The 22,130-nt window shown below is 50.1% G+C and overlaps 1 protein-coding gene across 1 annotated transcript in view; it reads right to left on the reverse strand.

Moving 5' to 3' along the window:
* The window catches only part of LOC122365234 (sodium- and chloride-dependent taurine transporter-like), a 55,387-nt gene that overhangs the window by 18,967 nt on the left and 14,290 nt on the right, over positions 1 to 22,130 (reverse strand). The window contains exons 4-11 of the mRNA XM_043336236.1: positions 20,348 to 20,445; positions 17,260 to 17,384; positions 13,626 to 13,774; positions 12,725 to 12,843; positions 12,344 to 12,497; positions 9,858 to 9,932; positions 9,089 to 9,260; positions 8,115 to 8,193 (exon numbers count right to left, since the gene is read on the reverse strand). Of these exons, the coding sequence (XP_043192171.1) occupies positions 8,115 to 8,193; positions 9,089 to 9,260; positions 9,858 to 9,932; positions 12,344 to 12,497; positions 12,725 to 12,843; positions 13,626 to 13,774; positions 17,260 to 17,384; positions 20,348 to 20,445 (971 nt within the window). The remainder of the gene's footprint in view (positions 1 to 8,114; positions 8,194 to 9,088; positions 9,261 to 9,857; positions 9,933 to 12,343; positions 12,498 to 12,724; positions 12,844 to 13,625; positions 13,775 to 17,259; positions 17,385 to 20,347; positions 20,446 to 22,130) is intronic.

Below are 22,130 nucleotides of genomic sequence, written 5' to 3' on the forward strand. Positions count from 1 at the left end.
CACCTTGCGCACGTCAGTTAAGTTCAGTAGTGTTCTAGGTTAAGTAAGACTACATATTCGCCATGTTACTGCCTGGAGCGATGAATATATGCTCATCTAATGAGTAGCGCTCTAGAATGACTTCTTACGATATCAGTAGGAGATTGGCTGAGCGGCTTATTAGTTGCCTTACGTGTTTCTGGTCTTTCTGGTCGTTTTTGTTATGACACTCCGGCTAGTTAGTTATTAGTTATTAGGCGATAAGTTGTCTGATAGCCGCCCGGGCTCTCTTTTAGCCCACTGTTTCTGGCAACGTGCCAGGCGAGGGGAGTGTCGGGTCTGGAAGGAGCGGATTAGTAGTCGTACCCAATCGTTGCTGTGAATCTATGTCGCGTCTACCTGTCACAGTACACACGCACACACACATACGCAAACACCCACACCCATACACTCACATATTCGCTGGTAGCTCTGGGGATGCAGCGGGGACATGCAAAAAATCAATTGGGCAACCAACAGACAATGGATAATCTAAATGTTTTGTCTATGAATTGCAGAGGCTTAAGCCAACAAAGCAAAAGACGCGATGTCTTGCACTACATTCGTAAATCCAATTTTAACGTAGTTTTCCTCCAAGATACGCATATGACATCCCGCACATTGCCGTACTTTAATAGTTTGTGGAGAGGAACTTGTTACCACTCGTGTGTTTCTTCACGTAGTCGAGGAACATGCATATTAATCGATAAAAATACACAGCACACTTTAATAAAAAATATTAGCTCAGAGTGTGGAAATTATGTGATTGTTATATGTGAAATATCAACGGAAATATTTGTTTTCATCAATATATACGGCCCCAACAGAGATAACCCAATATTTTTTGAGGAGGTATTTGCGCATCTAGAAAATATTGAGGTCGATCATATTATTCTTGCCGGAGACTTAAATTTCGTGGTAGACCCAAAAATAGACTGTCTCAATTACAAAAGAGAAAACAATGTAAACGCAAGAAAAACGTTTATGCAGCTCGCAAATAAATTTAATATAATAGATATATGGAGAAGATTGAATCCCAGTGAGCGCGAATATACGTGGGAACGCAGAAACCCATTCCAGTGTGGCCGACTTGACATATTCTTTGTCACCGATCACTCGGCAAATATCATCACGAATGCAACAATTATACCAGGTTATCGAACCGACCATAATGCTATAACTCTAACAATTAAAATAAAACAAGACTTGAGAGGGAATGGAATGTGGATGCTGAACACATCGCATCTACTCAACGAGGAATTTATAAAACGCATAAAAACTTGCATAGTAGACACTTTAAAGCAATACGCAGTGCCAACATATCACTCAGACGTTTACACCGACCACTTTGAATACTCAACTATTCAGCTGACAATAAGCGAATGTCTTTTTTACGAAACACTCCTTATGATGGTACGAGGAGAAAGTATCAAATTTTCCAAGCAACAAGCCAGACAAAAGAGAACAGTTGAAAATAATTTGAAACAAGAAGTAATCAGAGCGCAAAAACGTTATAGTGAATCCAGACTGAAGGAGGATTTAGATTCTCTTGAGTTGGCGAAATATAAATTAGAAGAAATGAGACAGCCAATGATAGAAGGACTCATTATTCGGTCCCGCGTTTCATGGTACGAACAAGGTGAGAAAAATTCTAAATATTTCCTCTCGCTAGAAAAGAGGAACGGGAAATCTAAGCATATTCAATATATAAAAGAAGGAGATCGCATTATTACTCAGACAAAAAACATTATATCAGAATTCACAGGGAATCTAGAGGCTAAATATAGCAGCAGAAAAGACGAAACAGTTGAGGAATCAGTCGTGAAGAAGAACATTACTAAGACAGTGTCTCAAAGCGATAGCTTAAGATTAGAATCGCAACTTACAATGGAAGAGTTAACTAACGCGTTACGTTCTATGAAAAGAGGGAAAACACCGGGATCAAATGGCTTTCCCGTTGAATTTTTTAGAACTTTCTGGGCAGAACTAGGGCCATTTTTACACAGAGCTTTTATCGCATCACTCACACAAGGCCAAAAATTAAATTCTCACAGAGAAGGGATAATAAAAATGATTCCCAAACAAGGTAAATCACCACATTCATTGAAAGGGTGGAGGCCGATAACATTGTTAAATGTCGACTATAAAATAGTTTCATCCGCCGTAGCTATTCGTTTCAAGAGTATAATAGATAAAATAATTAGCTCCTCCCAAACTGCTTATATATCTGGAAGATATATTGGAGAAAATACTCGCTTACTTTTTGATACAATAGAGTCAGTAAAAGAAAAGAATATGGACGCAATGATTCTAGCTGCAGACTTCGAAGCGGCTTTCGAGTCAGTATCGTGGACATATTTAAGATCAGTCCTCCGATGTCTAAAACTCGGCCCCTATTTCTTAAAAATGATTAACTGTCTGTATCTTAATCCTGAAAACTATTCCCGAATTATGATCAACGGACACTTAGGCTCAGCGATAACGTTACAGCGTGGAATCAGACAAGGCGACCCGTCTTCAGGATATTTGTTTAATATTGCAGTCGAAGTTTTAGCAGGGTTAATAAATAAATCTAAATCAATTAAAGGAGTTAATGTATCCCCAAATAAACAAATCCGAATTTCACAATATGCCGATGATACGATCTTGTTACTTGACGGAACAAGCACCTCGATATCAGGCGCCTTAGAGATATTGATGAAATTCGCTAAACTATCAGGACTAAAAGTAAATCTAGACAAAACGTCATGTCTACCAATAGGAACATTAACAACAGACCAACTATCTTCCAGGTGCCATATAAAGGTAGTGAAGGAACTCAAAATTCTTGGGATTTATTTTAGCAACAATACTGACAATATTACGCAGCGAAACTTGGAGGAAAAAGTTCATAATATTAACAGAGATATCGAACAATGGAAAAGAAGAAATCTCACCCCAATAGGGAAAATATGCATAATTAAAGCCTTACTAATATCCAAGCTAGTACACATATTTATGGCACTGCCAAATCCCCCTGCCCAACAGATAAAAGAGATTGAAACCCTTCTTTACAACTTCATATGGTGTAACAAGGGGGATAAAATAAAACGCACCAAACTCATCCAAAGGTATGAACGCGATGGACTGAAGATGGTAGATGTTAAGGCATTCATCGATAGCATGAAACTAGCATGGCTGAAGCGGTTAATGATATCTAAAGCTGAATGGACACATGTGGCGTACACACAGATACCCGATGCGACAAGATTGCTCACTTACGGGAAAGAAAAACTGTCTGTGGAAAAATCCAAGATAACTAACACTTTCTACAAAGATATCATAAACGCCCTTATGAGACTGGCTACAGTTTATAAACCAACCGCAGAAGAAATTTTATCGGAAACAATCTGGTTCTCGGATCATACTAAATTTTCCAAAACCATCATCACTGCATGGGAAAGGAAAGGACTTCGTTTTATTTGCGATTTGTTTGACAAAACAACCGAAAAATTGTATTCTAGAGAAGAAATAGAAAATAGTTATCAAATTAAAATGTCCTTTCTCTGCTACGAGGGTTTAGTACGTAGCCTCCCAAATTGTTTGCGGTCCGGTGAAAAAATAACAATTGATAATCCAAACATACCTTTTAAAATAAAATTGGTGATGAATGAACAAAAATTTTCGAAGTATGCATACAACATATTTGTTCAATCCCTTACCCAAAAACACATATCAGCCGACCGGAGGATTAAAGAAAAGTGGGTACGAGATACCGGTAGTCACATCATAGGAACGACAAAAAATGTATTACTTGCCACCATGTCCACTTATTTTATGTATTTTCATTATAGAATAGTTACACGCTTATTTCCAACAAACAAATCGCTACATCTAATGAAAATAGAGCCGTCGAGCGAATGTTCCTTCTGTCGAGAACCGATCGAAACACTAGTTCACCTCTTATGGTTCTGCCCAAAAGTTAAAATATTTATCAAAGAAGTTTTATCACACATAAAGCAAAGATATAACAAAGCTATATACGTTAACATAACAAACTGGTTCTTTCTTAACGATATGCAAAGCATAGATATCATTGTCATAACAGTTTGTAAATACGTCGTACACAGGGCCCGATTGAATAAAAGCACCCCTTCTCTCAATTTCATGCTAAATACGCTGAAGATGGAAGCGCAAAAAGAATACAATCGATATAAGTCAAAGGACAAACTGAACGAATTTCAGACAAAGTGGGGAACACTCGCACAAATTCTGCAAAGCAACTAATTGAGAAAACAAGGTCGCCGCGGCATCCCCGGAGCTTCCGGCCCACGCACCCACGCACACACACGCACGCACCTATACACACACACACAAATGCAAACACACACCCACACCCACACCCACCCACACACACACACACCTATACACACAACACAAACATCACACACAAACACATACTCTCACATGCCCGCTTTCTCTAAGAAACGCCTCTGTTGCATAGCGTGTCCCGCCCGCCCCTAACCCAACCCGGCTAACCGGAGGCCGGCCCTATTAAGGGTCGGCCGGCCGGCCGGGCGCGCGGCTCGCCACCCTATCAGGGTGACGGGTCGCGGGCCCGGCCGGCGGCCTGGGGCATCGCCCCAGCGAGAACGAGTACATGTGGGATTCGCGGGGCGATGCGGGGCGGGGCGATTTTTGTGAACGTTTGGTGCGCTCGCATTGTGACATGCCCAATATGTGCAAGCATCCATATACATGAGTGACATGTGATTCACGATGTACGTGTACCTATACATCATATGTGCGTATATGAACGAAATAAATTAAAAAAAAAAAAAAAAAAAAAAAGGTTGTGACGCGGACACCGGACGGTCGTAGCATGCTCTCTCAACCATTGGCCAACCCCATTGGCACCTACCAGGGATCCGCCTTGGGCCCCCTGTTGTACAGTGCATATGCAAATGACATGCCGTTGTTTCAGCCTGAGAGTGTCTCGCATGCCACGTGTCTAGTGCAGTACTGTGATGACACTCAGTTGGCCGTGTTCGGTAGCCCCCGGGACGCTGACGCTCTGGTGGCGTGCATGGAGCAAAATTTAGCAGCGCTCGCAGTTTGGCTTCGTAAAAACGGTCTCAAAGTTAACGCAGACAAAACTCAATTATTGGTCATCGGCACACGCCAAAACACACGGCAACTTCCACCCATCACGGTCGATTTTATGGGCGCCACCATAGAGCAGTCACCGACGGCGAAGAACCTTGGCGTCACATTTGATGCACACCTGTCGTTTGACACTCACGTATCCGAGGTTGTGCGCCGCTGTATGTACAGGAGTGTTGAGTGGCCTCTGCCACACCAGACACTACCTACCCAGGGACACGCTAGTCACGCTCGTGCAGGCTTTGGCTGTGTCAACGATTCGGTACGCCATCAGTGTTTACGGTGTCTGCGGTGTCACGCAGACCAGTAGGCTTCAGAGGCTGTTGAACTTCGGCGCTCGGGTTGTCTCGGGTCGCCGAAAGTTCGATCATATAAGTGACGTCATGAGAGAACTGCGATGGCTCTCAGCTGAGAACTTGTGGCGATTTCAATCAGTCATGCTGCTGAAGAAGATGCTCGCCACGGGACAGCCCGAGGTTCTGCGTGCTAGTATAGCGTGTCGAGGGAGCGTGCATGGCCGCGGCACTCGACAAGCCGATCATCTGGACACGCCTATGATCCGAACGGAGGCCGGCCGCCGTCGATTTCTGTATAGCGCTGTGACCATGTATAACAGCCTCCCAGCAGCACTCCGCGAGCTAGGCCTGCACAGATTTAAGAAGGAGTACCGGGCGATGCTGCTGAGGGAACAGTATGGCGATGACTAGTTCTCCCTGTTTAAGAAGAACACTGCATGATGAGGTATATTTTTACACGCTGTATGGTCGTATATTGTTTGTCTGTCCTGAATGATGTGCATACGATTCCCAATTCCGTGATTATTGGACACGACTGCCAAGAACAGCCATTGTATGATGGAAAGGACAGTCACGATGTGAAATAAATAAATAAATAATAAATAAATTGTTGTTGATAATGAACGTTTGTTGCCATCTCCCCGTTCGCGAACCCTTAACCCTCGCCCATGTAGGGGGGGGTTGGTGCAACCCCCCCCCCTGAGGTTTTTCGGAAATAGTGCAAAAACGGCGGCGCGCAGCGCCGCCAAATTTTGGGTACCTTATGGGGCAAACCTTGCGCATCTTTTGATAAAAAAAAATTTGACCGGGTCATGTCAGGTCACGGAGTTATGACGTCACAAAGGGAACAGCCTCCGGCCGGATTTTCACAAACTGAGTGCCAACGCCCGAGGTTTCCTGCCGGTGGTACGAAGATCGGTTGATGGATCGTGATGAAACTTTCCATGCATGTTGGGGCAGGTATTGGCTATCATATGGTATAAGAAACTTGACCGGGTCAGGTCAGGTCACGGAGCTATGACGTCACAAGAGGAACAGCGTCCGGTACTATTTTTGAAAAGCGCCCGAACCACTATTTTGCTAATTCTTGTCACCTCAATGGGAATATGCAGCAATATTAGCTTCTATAGGGAGCAAATGGACCTCCCAAATCCAAAAATACAATCAGATTTCAAAAATTTAAATTTTGATTTTTCGAATTTCTGCCGCCGACTGTGACCTTGCCGACTTCCGGCGCTCCCAACGCGCCATTTTTAGAGCTAGGGAAACGAAATACATACCAAACGATAGAGAATTGATCAAGGAACACGATAGTGAAGGTTTCAAGTCGATATCTCCCACCGTTTTGCCGCAATCGCCGCCGAAAGTTGAAAAAAGTCTATTTTTCCGAAAATTTGACCTTTGACCGGTCAAAAGTAGGTCAAATGTTGACCTAGGACCAAAAAATATACCACCAATCGCGAGATCTCGTTGAGAGCAATCCGTTGGTCTTTTCCGCTAAGCTCTACGACGCTCCGTTTTCAAACGCCAAGGGGGGGGTCGCACCAACCCCCCCCCCCCTGCATGGGCGAAGGTGGCAGAAAGCCGTTTACGGGCGAGGGTTAAGTTATGCTCCTTCATTGAGGCTCTTAGGCGGGTAATAAAGCAAGAGGGATGTGGGTTCCGCATTCTCAAGCAATATTTTTCAACAGTTGGTGAAATATATGTTAAAACAAACTAGCATATACGGCGGTTTAGTGTACTTTATGTCCGTCTGATGTGCCCGTCGTTGCGTTTTCGCAACGCTGATGGCGCCCGGTGTGCCCTTCGTTGCGATTTCGCAACGCACGTTTTTTACGTTTTTCTCGAAAAACTTTTGCTGCCGGCAAAAAATATTTTCGATTCCATGCAAGGCCCTGGTAGAAGCGTAACATATCTTGATTTCATCGATTTTCATGATGGTCAATATTCCTGGGCATAAATGGGTTAAAAGCTCATTTCAAAGGTGGACTATTTCCTTTAATGTTTACAGCTCCTGAACAATAACCATTGCAAAGGTCACCGGGGTCCATTGAAACGGCCTGTGGCCCTGTTTCAACTGACCCTCAGAGAAGCGTTTCAATTGACCCCATCCGCTCCCGCCATCTCGCACGCGCCGTAAAGCACATGTCAAACGAGCTGGAGGGACGGCATCATGCTGAATGAAGGGCCAAATAAGGTGTTATTCCGGAGCCAGGAGTTCTTCTTTCAGCAAACAAAGGTATATGAGATATCACAAAATATTCATAAGAACGATTTCTCCCAAACGCCCCTCAAAAACACAAAAACAAGTGTCAAATCAAAATTACCGTCCGTTTGCCGCCCAAACGCCGTTGACAAAGGAAGTGGTCGAGCGCGGATGCGCAGTGGAGTCGGCAACGCCATATGTTGCATACTGTTGAAAATAAAGCCATGTTTCATCTGACCCCGTGTTTCAACTGGCCCCGCTCTCCCCTAACCGGTGCAAAATGAGTGACACATTAAAACAGAACACTTCATCTCATCGGGCACGAATGTCACGAGGCATTGCTTCTGTAGTGATATACCCTGCACTGTCCAGTGTCGTGTCCAGTCTGAATAGGATAAGCCTAGTTACCTGCATCAGGTATATTCCGTTCAGACCGGGTGGCAGCCACTTACATTGGTTACGTGAAACAGGCCGAGCAGAAACCCGACCAGTGACGTCACCAGAATGAATATCTCCCGGCGCCGGCCGACCCTGAAAATAGACACAGAATGACGTCACTGGATACGGTCTGCAGATGACATCACATGGGACACGCCACGCAATTTCATTATCTGTCAGTCGAGTAAAATTGATGTATTGTGATGTATAGGATTAATAATTGTTACCACGCAAACGTTAATCATTTAACGATAAGTACTTGAGGTACTTTAGTACTGTACCTGAGGAATTGCAAGTACCGTACCCGAGGTACTGTAGTACGACATCTGAGGTACTGCGGGTACGGTACCTGAAGTACTGAGGGTACGGTACCTGAGGTACTGTAGTACGGTATCTGAGACACTGCGGGTACGGTACCTGAGGTACTGCGGGTACGGTACCTGAGGTACTGAGGGTACGGTACCTGAGGTACTGCGGGTACGGTACCTGAGGTACTGCGGGTACGGTACCTGAGGTACTGAGGGTACGGTACCTGAGGTACTGTAGTACGGTATCTGAGACACTGCGGATACGGTACCTCAGGTACTGAGGGTACGGTACCTGTAGTACTGAGGGTACGGTACCTGAGGTACTGCGGGTACGGTACCTGAGGTACTGCGGGTACGATACCTGAGGTACTGCGGGTACGGTACCTGAGGTACTGTAGTACGGTACCTGAGGTACTGTAGTACGGTACCTGAGGTACTGCGGGTACGGTACCTGAGGTACTGCGGGTACGGTACCTGAGGTACTGCGGGTACGGTACCTAAGGTACTGAGGGTACGGTACCTGAGGTACTGTAGTACGGTATCTGAGACACTGCGGGTACGGTACCTGAGGTACTGCGGGTACGGTACCTGGGGTACTGACGGTACGGTACCTGAGGTACTGCGGGTACGGTACCTGAGGTACTGCGGGTACGGTACCTGAGGTACTGCGGGTACGGTACCTGAGGTACTGCGGGTAGAGGTCGACGATGGCGGTGACGAAGCCCTCGACGGCCACGAACTGCGAGTCCAGGCCCAGCGTGAGCAGCATCACGAAGAACAGGATGGACCAGAGCGGCGCCAGCGGCATCAGCGACACCGCCTTCGGGTAGGCGATAAACGCCAGGCCCGGTCCTGCCAGCGGGAGAGGGATTAACGCCAGGCCCGGTCCTGCCAGGGGGAGAACGCCAGGCCCGGTCCTGCCAGCGGGAGAGGGATTAACGCCAGGCCCGGTCCTGCCAGCGGGAGAGGGATTAACGCCAGGCCCGGTCCTGCCAGCGGGAGAGGGATTAACGCCAGGCCCGGTCCTGCCAGCGGGAGAGGGATTAACGCCAGGCCCGGTCCTGCCAGCGGGAGAGGGCGATTAACGCCAGGCCCGGTCCTGCCAGCGGGAGAGGGATTAACGCCAGGCCCGGTCCTGCCAGGGGGAGAGGGCGATTAACGCCAGACCCGGTCCTGCCAGCGGGAGAGGGATTAACGCCAGGCCCGGTCCTGCCAGCGGGAGAGGGGGCGATTAACGCCAGACCCGGTCCTGCCAGCGGGAGAGGGATTAACGCCAGGCCCGGTCCTGCCAGGGGGAGAGGGCGATTAACGCCAGACCCGGTCCTGCCAGCGGAAGCTACCCTTGTCATGTTTTAATCTTATTTTTGTTCTCAATGGCTCTACATTCTAAGGACTATGATACCTATGACAAGTATGGCATTCTCGGCCCAAAGACGACTACTTTCTCACCTGACTTTGCCACGACGTCAACGGTGACACCCTGTTCGGTGGCCATGAAACCGAGAACGCTGAATACCACGAACCCTGGAACACAGAGGAACAGAACCATATACAGACCATACACAACAGAAGAACCATAGAAGAAGAAGATCATACAACAGAACAGACCATATACCTACAGTAGACAGCCGAGTACGCTGAACACCACGAACCCTGGAATGGGTGGATGTTGATATGACAGCAGGCATTGGATGATGATGTAAATGATAAACAAATTGTTACAAATGCATTCATATATATTCAAAAAGAGAATGCATTTGAATGCATTTGTAATAATTTGCTTATTATTTACATCATCATCCAACCTGTCATGGACACTCAACAGCAGGCATTCCGCTGACAGTGCTGAGTGCACTTCCAGAATCTGCAGACAGCTTAGACCCAGTAAACATGCCGACGTCGGCCCGACGTCGGGCCGAGGCTCGGCCCGACGTCGGCCCAACGTCGGTTCAACCTCGGCCCGACATCGGCTGGACGTCGGATATGCCCGCATGTTCCGACGTCCAGCCGTAGTCCAGCCGACGTCGAGCCGACGTCGGGCCGAGATCGTTTGCCGAGGTTGACGAGATCGTTTGTCGTTGGACCGACGGGGCCGACGTCGGCATGTTTATTGGGACAACGCGCAAAAAATATCAACCGGCGGCGGCGGGCCCGCCAGTCGCCGACGTCGACATGTTTACTGGGACAACACGCCAAAAGCATCAGCTGGCGATGGGATTCGAACCCCGTGTCATTTGAACGGGAGGTTAGTGCGCTAATCACTACACCACGCAGCCAGATAGCGAATTGAGTTTGTTTTGTTGGGTTATGCCCTTTCGGTCTGACAAGACCATTTCAGAGCCGGAAGGATGATATGATGGAGACATTGGTCTTCTTGACGAGCACCCTGGGTCCAGTTCATATAGAGTCCCTGGTCCCATTGCTGTTACGTGACACTTATTGGAAAGGGCGACCCCACAATGGATTCATATAGCCACTCTTACACACCTGCACCAACGTTTCCCAAAGTGTCCCTTTGATAAGTGGCACTTTGGCAAAGTGACACTTGCCGACTGGCCTTTCTATATGAACTGGGCCCGGCCCTGGTGAGTTGCCGGGGCTGAGCCTGACCAAAGGATAGGCCGAGCAGCCCCCAAGCACTCACCGCACCCGGCTACGGGCGAGCTCGGCTTACGGGCAATCCCAAATGAGATAAAGTTTCCCGTCCAGCCCGGATCAGGGGTTTCGGCGTGGAGGAAGATTTGAGTTTCCTGAGGATATTTTGAATACAGAAGCTCTTTATGAAACATGAAACATGTATTTTATCTTATTTTAACGGTCAAAACAGCGGCCGATGTCGGTCCGACGTCGCCCCGACGTCGGCCCGACGTCGGCTGGACCTCAGCAATTGATCTCGGTCCGACGTCGGCCCGACGTAGGCTGGACCTCGGCTGGACGTCGGAACATGCGGGCATATCCGACATCCAGCCGACGTCGTGCCGAGGTTGGACCGACGTCGGGCCGACGTCGGCATGCCGATGCCGAGTTGCCGACGTCACCCCGACGTCGGCCGACGTCGGGCCGACGTCGGCATGTTTACTGGGAGACTGCGCCGAGGGACGCAGGAGACGTCGCCGGCAAAGACACGTAGGCTGTGGGGTTCCTGGGGAGTTGGTTGATTTGTCTGCTTCGATAGTGGAGTGGCTAGAACCGTGGCTTATGACCGGGGGAACTCAAGTTCAATCCCCGCTAACCACAGAAACTTTCGAAAGGCATGACACTTACGGCGCAACGCCAACAACACCCAGGTCCTGCTAAGGACCAAAGAACACCTGACGACGGGCGGAGAAGTAAGTGGCCGAAACGTTGTGAAACATCTCACATAAGATGGGGACAACTAGCATCAGTGATTCCTGGGGGTTTGTCAGTTATCAGGAGATCATTCCAGGTGTAAAGGAACAGTTTATGCACTAAGCAGGAAACTGAGAAGTTAACGATCCGCGATCTGGGGCGGGTAGTGCCAGCCGCGTGTCCTTCCCAGTTCGCAGTCTCGTACGGTCTGGCCGAGGGCACCTCACCTGCGAAGAGGCTGGTGCGGTATCGTGTCGTGTCGCCGGGATCACCTCACCTTTAAAGATGCTGGTAAAACTGTTGCCGCGTGTCCTCCCCAGTTCGCAGTCTCGTGCAGTCTCGCCGAGGGCACCTCACCTGCGAAGAGGCTGGTGCGGTATCGCCGGGTCACCTTACCTTCGAAGAGGTTGGTACAACTGTTTTCGCGTGTTCTGCTCTGTTCCCAGTCTCTTGCGGTCTCGCCGAGGATGCCTCACTTGCTAAGAAGCTGGTGTTGCCGAGGGTGCCTCACCTGCGAAGAGGAAGTCTCGTGGCGTGTTACCGAGCGCGTCTCACCTGCGGAGAGGCTGGTGCGATCTCGTGTCGTGTCGCCGAGGACTCCTCACCTGCGAAGAGGCTGGTGCAGCTGTTGACCACGGAGAGCAGCGTGCAGTCGCGTATGAAGTTGTGGTTGTACTTGTTGTACGATCCTAGCGCCGTCATCGAGCCCAGGGCGATGGCGTAGCTGAAGAAAATCTGCGTCCCGGCGTCTATCCAGACCTGACCGACAACGGGGGGGGGGGGGGGGAGCGACGGAACGGGTCAGCATGGTAACGGTCGGTAATACCTATCGATAGGTGCTGAGCAATAATCTTTTTAGGGATTGCGATAGCACTATGAGGGACGAAGGAAGCGAGCGGTTAGAGCCTACCGGCAATGTATTAGACAGCCCTGCAGTGTGTTAGTCTTACCTGCGTCTCCAGCAGTGTGAGTGTATTTCTAATTACCTGCGCCTCCAGCAGTTTTCCGAAGTCGGGGGTCAGGTAGAACAGAATGCCCAGCTTGGCGCCGGGCAGGGTGACGCCCCGCACCAGCAAGACGAACAGCATGATGTACGGAAAGGTGGCTGTGGGCGATGGTTCAGCGTCAGATACTCAGCCACAGCGGCACAGGGAGAGTCAGACACAGCACAGCAGCAGCGGCACAGGGAGAGTCAGACACAGCACAGCAACAGCGGCACAGCGAGAGTCAGACACAGCACAGCAACAGCACAACGAAACAGACACAGCACAGCCACAGCGGCACAGGGAGAGTCAGACACAGCCACAGCGGCACAGGGAGAGTCACACATAGCACAGCCACAGCGGCACAGCAAGAGTCAGACACAGCCACAGCGGCACAGGGAGAGTCAGACACAGCACAGCCACAGCGGCACAGGGAGAGTCAGATACAGCACAGCAACAGCAGCATAGGGAGAGTCAGACACAGCGCAGCAACAGCGGCACAGGGAGAGTCAGACACAGCACAGCAACAGCGGCACAGCGAGAGTCAGACACAGCACAGCCACAGCGGCACAGGGAGAGTCAGACACAGCACAGCAACAGCAGCACACAGAGAGCGGCACACACGAACGGCATGGTAGAAATACGAGCGTGGGTGGCGACCAGGGGGAGTCAGCAGAGGCCCCGCGGCTCTATGAACTCCGTCACACCCGGTATTCACTGAACACAGCCGCTGAAAATTTTTGTCTGGACGTTGCCATGATACTGAATCGATTTTGACTAGCCCGCATGGTCATAAAAGCGCAAGAATTTCAGCCAGCTGTGAACGCTTTTCTCACTCACCGGTGAAGTTGATCACCTTGTCTGCCACTCACCGGTGAAGTTGACCACCTTGTCTGCCACTCACCGGTGAAGTAGACGACCTTGCCGGAGGACTTGATGCCTTTCCACACGATGAAGTACACCATGATCCAGGCGAGCAGCAGTGTCAGCACGAGGCGCCACTGGGGAACGCCCACGTCGTCTATCCCGGAGCTCAGTCCCAGGATATTGTGTCTGTAATGTCAGCAATGTCAGCGTCATTGGGGAACGCCCACGTCGTCTATCCCGGAGCTCAGTCCCAGGATATTGTGTCTGTAATGTCAGCAATGTCAGCACCACTGGGGAACGCCCACGTCGTCTATACCGGAGCTCAGTCCCAGGATATTGTGTCTGCAATGTCAGCAATGTCAGCACCACTGGGGAACGCCCACGTCGTCTATACCGGAGCTCAGTCCCAGGATATTGTGTCTGCAATGTCAGCAATGTCAGCACCACTGGGGAACGCCCACGTCGTCTATACCGGAGCTCAGTCCCAGGATATTGTGTCTGTAATGTCAGCAATGTCAGCACCACTGGGGAACGCCCACGTCGTCTATACCGGAGCTCAGTCCCAGGATATTGCGTCTGTAATGTCAGCAATGTCAGTGTCATTGGGGAACGTCCACGTCGTCTATACCGGAGCTCAGTCCCAGGATATTGTGTCTGTAATGTCAGCAATGTCAGCACCACTGGGGAACGCCCACGTCGTCTATCCCGGAGCTCAGTCCCAGGATATTGTGTCTGTAATGTCAGCAATGTCAGGACCACTGGGGAGCGCCCACGTCGTCTATCCCGGAGCTCAGTCCCAGGATATTGTGTCTGCAATGTCAGCAATGTCAGTGTCATTGGGGAACGTCCACGTCGTCTATACCGGAGCTCAGTCCCAGGATATTGTGTCTGTAATGTCAGCAATGTCAGCACCACTGGGGAACGCCCACGTCGTCTATACCGGAGCTCAGTCCCAGGATATTGCGTCTGTAATGTCAGCAATGTCAGTGTCATTGGGGAACGTCCACGTCGTCTATACCGGAGCTCAGTCCCAGGATATTGTGTCTGTAATGTCAGCAATGTCAGCACCACTGGGGAACGCCCACGTCGTCTATCCCGGAGCTCAGTCCCAGGATATTGTGTCTGTAATGTCAGCAATGTCAGGACCACTGGGGAACGCCCACGTCGTCTATCCCGGAGCTTAGTCCCAGGATATTGTGTCTGTAATGTCAGCAATGTCAGTGTCATTGGGGAATGCCCACGTCGTCTATCCCGGAGCTCAATCCCAGGATATTGTGTCTGCAATGTCAGCAATGTCAGCACCACTGGGGAACGCCCACGTCATCTATCCCGGAGCTCAGTCCAAGGATATTGTGTCTGTAATGTCAACAATGTCAGCACCACTGGGGAACGCCCACGTCGTCTATCCCGGAGCTCAGTCCCAGGATATTGTGTCTGCAATGTCAGCAATGTCAGCACCACTGGGGAACGCCCACGTCGTCTATCCCGGAGCTCAGTCCCAGGATATTGTATCTGTAATGTCAGAAATGTCAGCGTCATTGGGGAACGCCCACGTCGTCTATCCCGGAGCTCAGTCCCAGGATATTGTGTCTGTAATGTCAGCAATGTCAGCACCACTGGGAAACGCCCACGTCGTCTATACCGGAGCTCAGTCCAAGGATATTGTGTCTGTAATGTCAGCAATGTCAGCACCACTGGGGAACGTCCACGTCGTCTATCCCGGAGCTCAGTCCCAGGATATTGTGCCTGTAATGTCAGCAATGTCAGTGTCATTGGGGAACGCCCACGTCGTCTATCCCGGAGCTCAATCTCAGGATATTGTGTCTGTAATGTCAGCAATGTCAGCACCACTGGTGAACGCCCACGTCGTCTATACCGGAGCTCAGTCCAAGGATATTGTGTCTGTAATGTCAGCAATGTCAGCACCACTGGGGAACGTCCACGTCGTCTATCCCGGAGCTCAGTCCCAGGATATTGTGCCTGTAATGTCAGCAATGTCAGCACCACTGGGGAACGCCCACGTCGTCTATACCGGAGCTCAGTCCAAGGATATTGTGTCTGTAATGTCAGCAATGTCAGCACCACTGGGGAACGTCCACGTCGTCTATCCCGGAGCTCAGTCCCAGGATATTGTGTCTGTAATGTCAGCAATGTCAGCACCACTGGGGAACGTCCACGTCGTCTATCCCGGAGCTCAGTCCCAGGATATTGTGTCTGTAATGTCAGCAATGTCAGCACCACTGGGGAACGTCCACGTCGTCTATCCCGGAGCTCAGTCCCAGGATATTGTGCCTGTAATGTCAGCAATGTCAGTGTCATTGGGGAACGCCCACGTCGTCTATCCCGGAGCTCAATCTCAGGATATTGTGTCTGTAATGTCAGCAATGTCAGCACCACTGGGGAACGCCCACGTCGTCTATCCCGGAACTCAGTCCCAGGATATTGTGTCTGTAATGTCAGCAATGTCAGTGTCATTGGGGAACGCCCACGTCGTCTATCCCGGAGCTCAGTCCCAGGATATTGTATCTGTAATGTCAGCAATGTCAGTGTCATTGGGGAACGCCCACGTCGTCTATCCCGGAGCTCAGTCCCAGGATATTGTGTCTGTAATGTCAGCAATGTCAGCACCACTGGGGAACGTCCACGTCGTCTATCCCGGAGCTCAATCCCAGGATATTGTGTCTGTAATGTCAGCAATGTCAGCACCACTGGGGAACGCCCACGTCGTCTATCCCGGAGCTCAATCCCAGGATATTGTGTCTGTAATGTCAGCAATGTCAGTGTCATTGGGGAATGCCCACGTCGTCTATCCCGGAGCTCAATCCCAGGATATTGTGTCTGTAATGTCAGCAATGTCAGCACCACTGGGGACCGTTCACGTCGTCTATCCCGGAGCTCAGTCCCAGGATACAAGAACTTGACAGTTGACACGCACCGTGGAATTGGGGGCGGGGGTAAATTTCGTCCACCCCTCTTGTTTTGCGCCAATAACTCACGCCCTTATGGAAATATTAACGTTGATTTTTTATACCTGTCCAGAATAGAATTGCGGATCTTTTCGTGCAAACAATCAGTAAATTCATTTACAACTTTTCTGAAGTAACAGTGTAAAGGCAAATATCCTGCCTCCGCGGCGGCGCGGTTGCCCGGCAGCTGACGCGGCCGCTGCGCCGCCTGAATTGTAGACTGTGCCGTGTAGGGATGGTTCTGTCTTTACATCGCGCTCGTTACCGCTGGTTATTATCGATTCCCGTCAAATCTTTTGTGAAGACGTAGAAATGTGCAGACATTCATATGGTCAAAGAAAATTGAAAGTCAGCCCGTAAACATTTGAATTATGAGCGTGTAAGCAGGGCTGCGGAGTCGGAGTCGGAGTCGGAGCTGGAGTCGGTCGGAGTCGACAGTTCTGCCCGGAGTCGGAGTTAACCCGCGCCCCGCTGGGGGAGGGGGCAGAATCTGCCCCCTCCCGTTTTTCGCCAATAACTTCTAAACGCGTTACGCCAGCAACGTTAAATTTTCAGTACCTTATTATGCATCAATTTGACACGTTCCCTGAAAAAACACGTTTTAGTCAGTTCCCTGACTAAAACACGTGCTTGTTCGGAAAACATGCCTTAGAGCCAACTGCTAAAGGCCTTTTGAAAAAAAAAAAACTATAGGCAGGTACTCACTCCCAGAACTCCACCACGGGGTCTGTCTTTACCGCCGCCGCCGAGCCGTTGGCCGTGCCGTTAGCGAAGGTGGAGCACAGCTCGGTGTTCCACCAGTTGTCGCAGGTGGCCCACGGCAGCGGCGACTGGAACACAATACAGAACACACCATAACACACCGGAACACAATACAGCTGACACACGGCAGCGGCTACTGGAACACAATACAGAACACAGTATGTATTACACACTGGAACACAATAAAGAGCACAGCATAAGGCACCGGAACACAATACAGAACGCAGCATAACACAGTGGCAAACAATACAGAACACAGCATAAAATAAACTGCGTCGGCATAAAATAAAAATAAAATTGGTCCTAACAATGACCCCTGAACCACCCCATGAGTAATGGGTAGCGTACCTCCAGTTCCACCTCTCACAGACTGCCTGCGACCGCCCAGCCAATTTTCAAACCAATGAGTGTCAATCCCGTACCAGCCGAGCTTCTCCAGGAGCCGGCGATGCTGGACGCTGTCGAAGGCCTTGGATGTATCAGCTGTGGTAAGGCAACCAATGAACCCACGGTCCATACCATCCATTAGATAGCCAACAGCATCCAGCATCGCCGACTCCGTGGATCGTCCCGGCCGGAAGCCATGCTGTTCATCGCAGAGAACATTATGAGTCAGCAAGAATGACATTAGCTGTGTACACACGACGCTCTCTACTAGCTTCGCAACGGTCGGCAAAACAGACACCGGTCGGTAATTGTTAGGGTCCTCTGTGTTTCCTGCCTTATGTATCGGTACTACAGTCGCGAGTTTCCACTCCGGCGGCAATACTCCAGACACAATGGACGAGTTCACGACGGTAAGTAGGTGCGGCCCCGTCACCTCGAAAGTCATGCGCAGCATCCCAACAGTAATTCCGTCTGCTCCGCATGCCCTTGACGCTGACATACGTTTGAGTGCCGCGGACAGTTCTGGCAAGGTCGCCGGCCGCACCCTGAACGCGCCACTGACAACACGGGTCGGGCGCGGAGGCAGACGGTTCGCTCCAGTCCGGGCCGCCTCAAACGTGGCCGCCACCCGCGCCCCCACCGTAGCGAAGTGCGCATTCAGTTCGTCTGCCCACTGACAGCTCCGTTCACTCGGGACGGACCGGCGAACCCCGCCCTTGGGCGCTATCAAAAACCGCCGGATGTCCTTCCATGTCGTTTTCCTCGCGTGATGATATGACGATAGGAAGAACGAAGATCTTGCCTCACTCTGCGCTCTCTTGACTTTATTGCGGCATGCTGTGTAGTGTTCACGGCTAGCTGGGGAGGGGTCGTCAGACCGCGCACTACGAGCCAGATCTCGTTCCCGCATGAGGGCGCGCAGTTCGCCATTTTCGTTTAGCCATGGGCACGGCTGATGACGAGGCCTCATCTTGACAAAAGGCATGTGCTGATTTATCACCGGCGTCCACACCGCCAGCCACGCCGACCACTTCTCCTCCGGGCTGACCGCGTCGTACACAGCCGCCCAGTCGGCCAGCAGCAGCTCGAGACGCAGCCGGTCCGGCACCAGACCTCTCGTGGAGCGGATGGTAATCTCGGCCGGCCGGCGGCGCTCTCTGCTCAGCGGCGTCTCGGCCACCACCAGGTCGTGGTCGCTGCAGCTGCTGGGGATGACTCGGGCGGTGGTGACGTCATCTGTTGACCGGACCACGACATGGTCTATCAGTGATCCCGACTCGGGACGAGTGGGACTGGTGACCAGCTGCTTCAAGTCGAGGTCTTGGTGTCTTATATGGATGGCTCAAAAATTGTGATGTACGCCGATGATGTGCAGTTCTTGCACCAGGGATTGTCCAATAATTTGACGGAACTCCAAGCGACTGTTGAGAGCACCGTGACCACTGCGCATAGTTGGTTTGATGAAAATTGTTTGAAAATCAATCCCAACAAAACTGATCTAACTCTTATCAAATCTACCAGAAGACGATCTCCGTCTCAATTATCTGTTCGTTTTGGCAATGCAACTATCAAACCTTCTCCAACAGTCAAAGTGTTGGGGATGACAGTAGACGGAGGACTCACATTCGAAGCTCACGTCTCAAGCGTGGTGCGGCGCTGCTATGCCACACTCGGTGGTCTCTCAAAAATGACCGGCAAATTGCCCGAGATGGTGAAAAAAATGATAGTAGAAACGCTGATCTTTCCACACATTTCGTATTGTCCCACGGTGTGGGCCGGGTGTACCAAGATCCAGCGCCACCGTTTACAAAAGGTTATCAACCACTGTGCGCAGGTGGTGAAGGGCACCAGACGGTCTGCCCATGTATCACCACTGATGGTAGACATGAACTGGCCATCCATTGACTCAATGATCACTGAGCGTGATGTTGCACAGGTGCATTATTTGCTTTATCACCCCCAAGCGCCGTCCAACGTAACCCAGGGCATTGTGCACCGATCCGATGTCTCCACCAGGGACACCAGAGCCGCTGTGGCTGGTGCCCTGCAGATTCCCAGGGTAAACAGTGAACATGCGCGGAAGTTTTTCTTTTCCCGCGCGCCCGCCCAATGGAATCGCGCCCCTGCCGGTGTGACAGGGGCTCGCTCAGCAGCGCTGTGTCGCAAAAGAGCGAGAGACTGGCTGAGGGAACGCGACTGATATGAATTTGTCACTAATGTGTCTTCAAACATATACTTTGTGCTTCCGTATGGGTGTTGTGCATTTTAGTGTTACTATTAGCTTTCGTATGTGTATTCTATCTTTGTATGTACTTTGACACTTGTCCCGAAAAGCCATTTACCATGGATGGACATAAGAATAAATGATGATGATAACAGACTGGAGTACAATACAGTTGTCGCAGGTTGCCCACGGCAGCGGCGACTGGGACACAGCAGCATCGAGCACAGTTAATAGGCTGGAACACAACACAAAACGCAATACACAATCCGGATCTCTGCGGGCACAATGAACTGGGACGGCTCACCTGAAATGGAACTGATGGGTGTATGGGCTCACCTGGAACCAGCTGAGCGGGCGTGGTATCACTCACGGCTGGAACTAATTGAACTAACTGAACGGGTGCATGGAGTAGGTACCCACCTGGAACGAGTGGAACATATAGAGCAGGCCCCACGCCAGGATGACGATGTAGTAGATGTTGAGCAGGAAGGAGATCACCGTAGTTCCCAGTCCGATACCTGGCGCAATAGGGCGGCCGTGAGTTCGAACCCCAGCGAGGGCAGCGCTTTTCACCACCACCACCGGTCTCCAGCGATGTAAAGTCAACTGGACACAAAACAGACCACGTCTAGGAATTCATTACAGGCGCTTGTCATGTATTCAAAACACCCAGAGGTCTTAGGGCTTGATTAGATCGCCACACAGCCCAAATAGTGGCTACACGAAGCTCTCACATATCAGGTTCTGAAAATGTTTACACATTTTGGGGCCAATGTCATATAAACACACGTGAATGGCTGGCGCGGCGCTACGAGACAGTGACTTCGGGCCGATACTGAAGGTCGAATGACTGGTCATGATATTTCTTTAGATGGCACAGACAAGATCAAACCCTGGCTCGTGCTGAACCGAATTAAAGTGATCTAATATGTAAGATATTACGATACATTTCAACTACATGCCTTATTGATATTCTCATGGCTCAAAGTATGTAACGCTAGACAACTTAAAGTGTGCCTAATCGCAGTACTTACGCTATAGAGTCGAAGTTTTTGTATGTAGATGTTTGGTTGTAATCATGGTTTGGCTTTCTTAAAGGTAGTGTGCCACCTTTGAAAGATTTCACATTTTATTTTTCCTAGGATAAGAAGCTTCTGTTTTTACCTAATATCGCAAAAAAAATCAAAAATGGGCCTGGAATAGTGCCTTTTTCGCCTAAAAGTTTATCGGTTTTTAGATATGTATAACAACTGTAGTGGGCTCACCCGCAAACAGGCGTCGGCAACAATCGCGAATGCGGCGCACATGTGACAATAAGCAAAGGTCATTATAGCGTTACGACCATACGACGTACGGGAATGAGTTATCAGCTGTCTAATCGTAGACAACACAATGTCGAGCCTTAAACTGTAAGCCTGTATTGGTATTGTTTCTTTTATTTGGCTGTCGAACATTATTTATGGTTTGAAATATGATTTTATGTAAAATAATTGATATGAAAAAGCCGTCTCATAAGTTATGACCCCATTTCACCACACGCAAGTGGCAGAAATGACAATGATCAGCTGACGCATTTTTCTTGGCCGAAGTCAGAGCGCGCGGCCCGACGCACCACCACCGCACCACAAAGTATGAGCAGAAGCCGCGCCCAAAGCCAGTGCCCCGGTAACGTGAGGTAGCCGAGTCGGGGCAGCGTGCGCTGACCCAAGCCGGGGCCGCAGCTTTGGGCGCGGTCTACCGCATCCCCGCGGGCAGCTCCGGGCTATCACATGACACCGGGAGGACGCGCGGCTCCGGCTTGGGTCAGCGCACGCTGCCCTGACTCGGCTACCTCACGTTACCGGGGCCCTGGCTTTGGGCGCGGTCTACCGCACTACCTAACAGTCGTGTTCGAAACCGCAGGAGCTGATGATGAACGGGTTTATCGAAACTTGATTGGATGAGCATATCGGTAATAGCGATTTCAGTGTGTGCATTTATTGTTCATAGTGGTGTGAAATGTGGTTGGGGTACGACCGACAACCCGTCGGGGTGAATTTCGCACTGGGGTACTCAAAATTTGAAGAATTTAAGACGTTTCCATGAGTTTTGAAGGTATGGATAAGTTCTAAAAATCCGGTTCTCCTTATCTGGGCCATTAACTCCATACGGTCCAGGAAAGCTGGCACACTACCTTTAAATTGCCCGTCATCCTTCGATTTTA

Source organism: Amphibalanus amphitrite, unplaced genomic scaffold, assembly GCF_019059575.1.
Source record: "Amphibalanus amphitrite isolate SeventyFive unplaced genomic scaffold, NRLGWU_Aamphi_draft 000724F_arrow, whole genome shotgun sequence".
Classification (NCBI taxonomy): domain Eukaryota; kingdom Metazoa; phylum Arthropoda; class Thecostraca; order Balanomorpha; family Balanidae; genus Amphibalanus; species Amphibalanus amphitrite.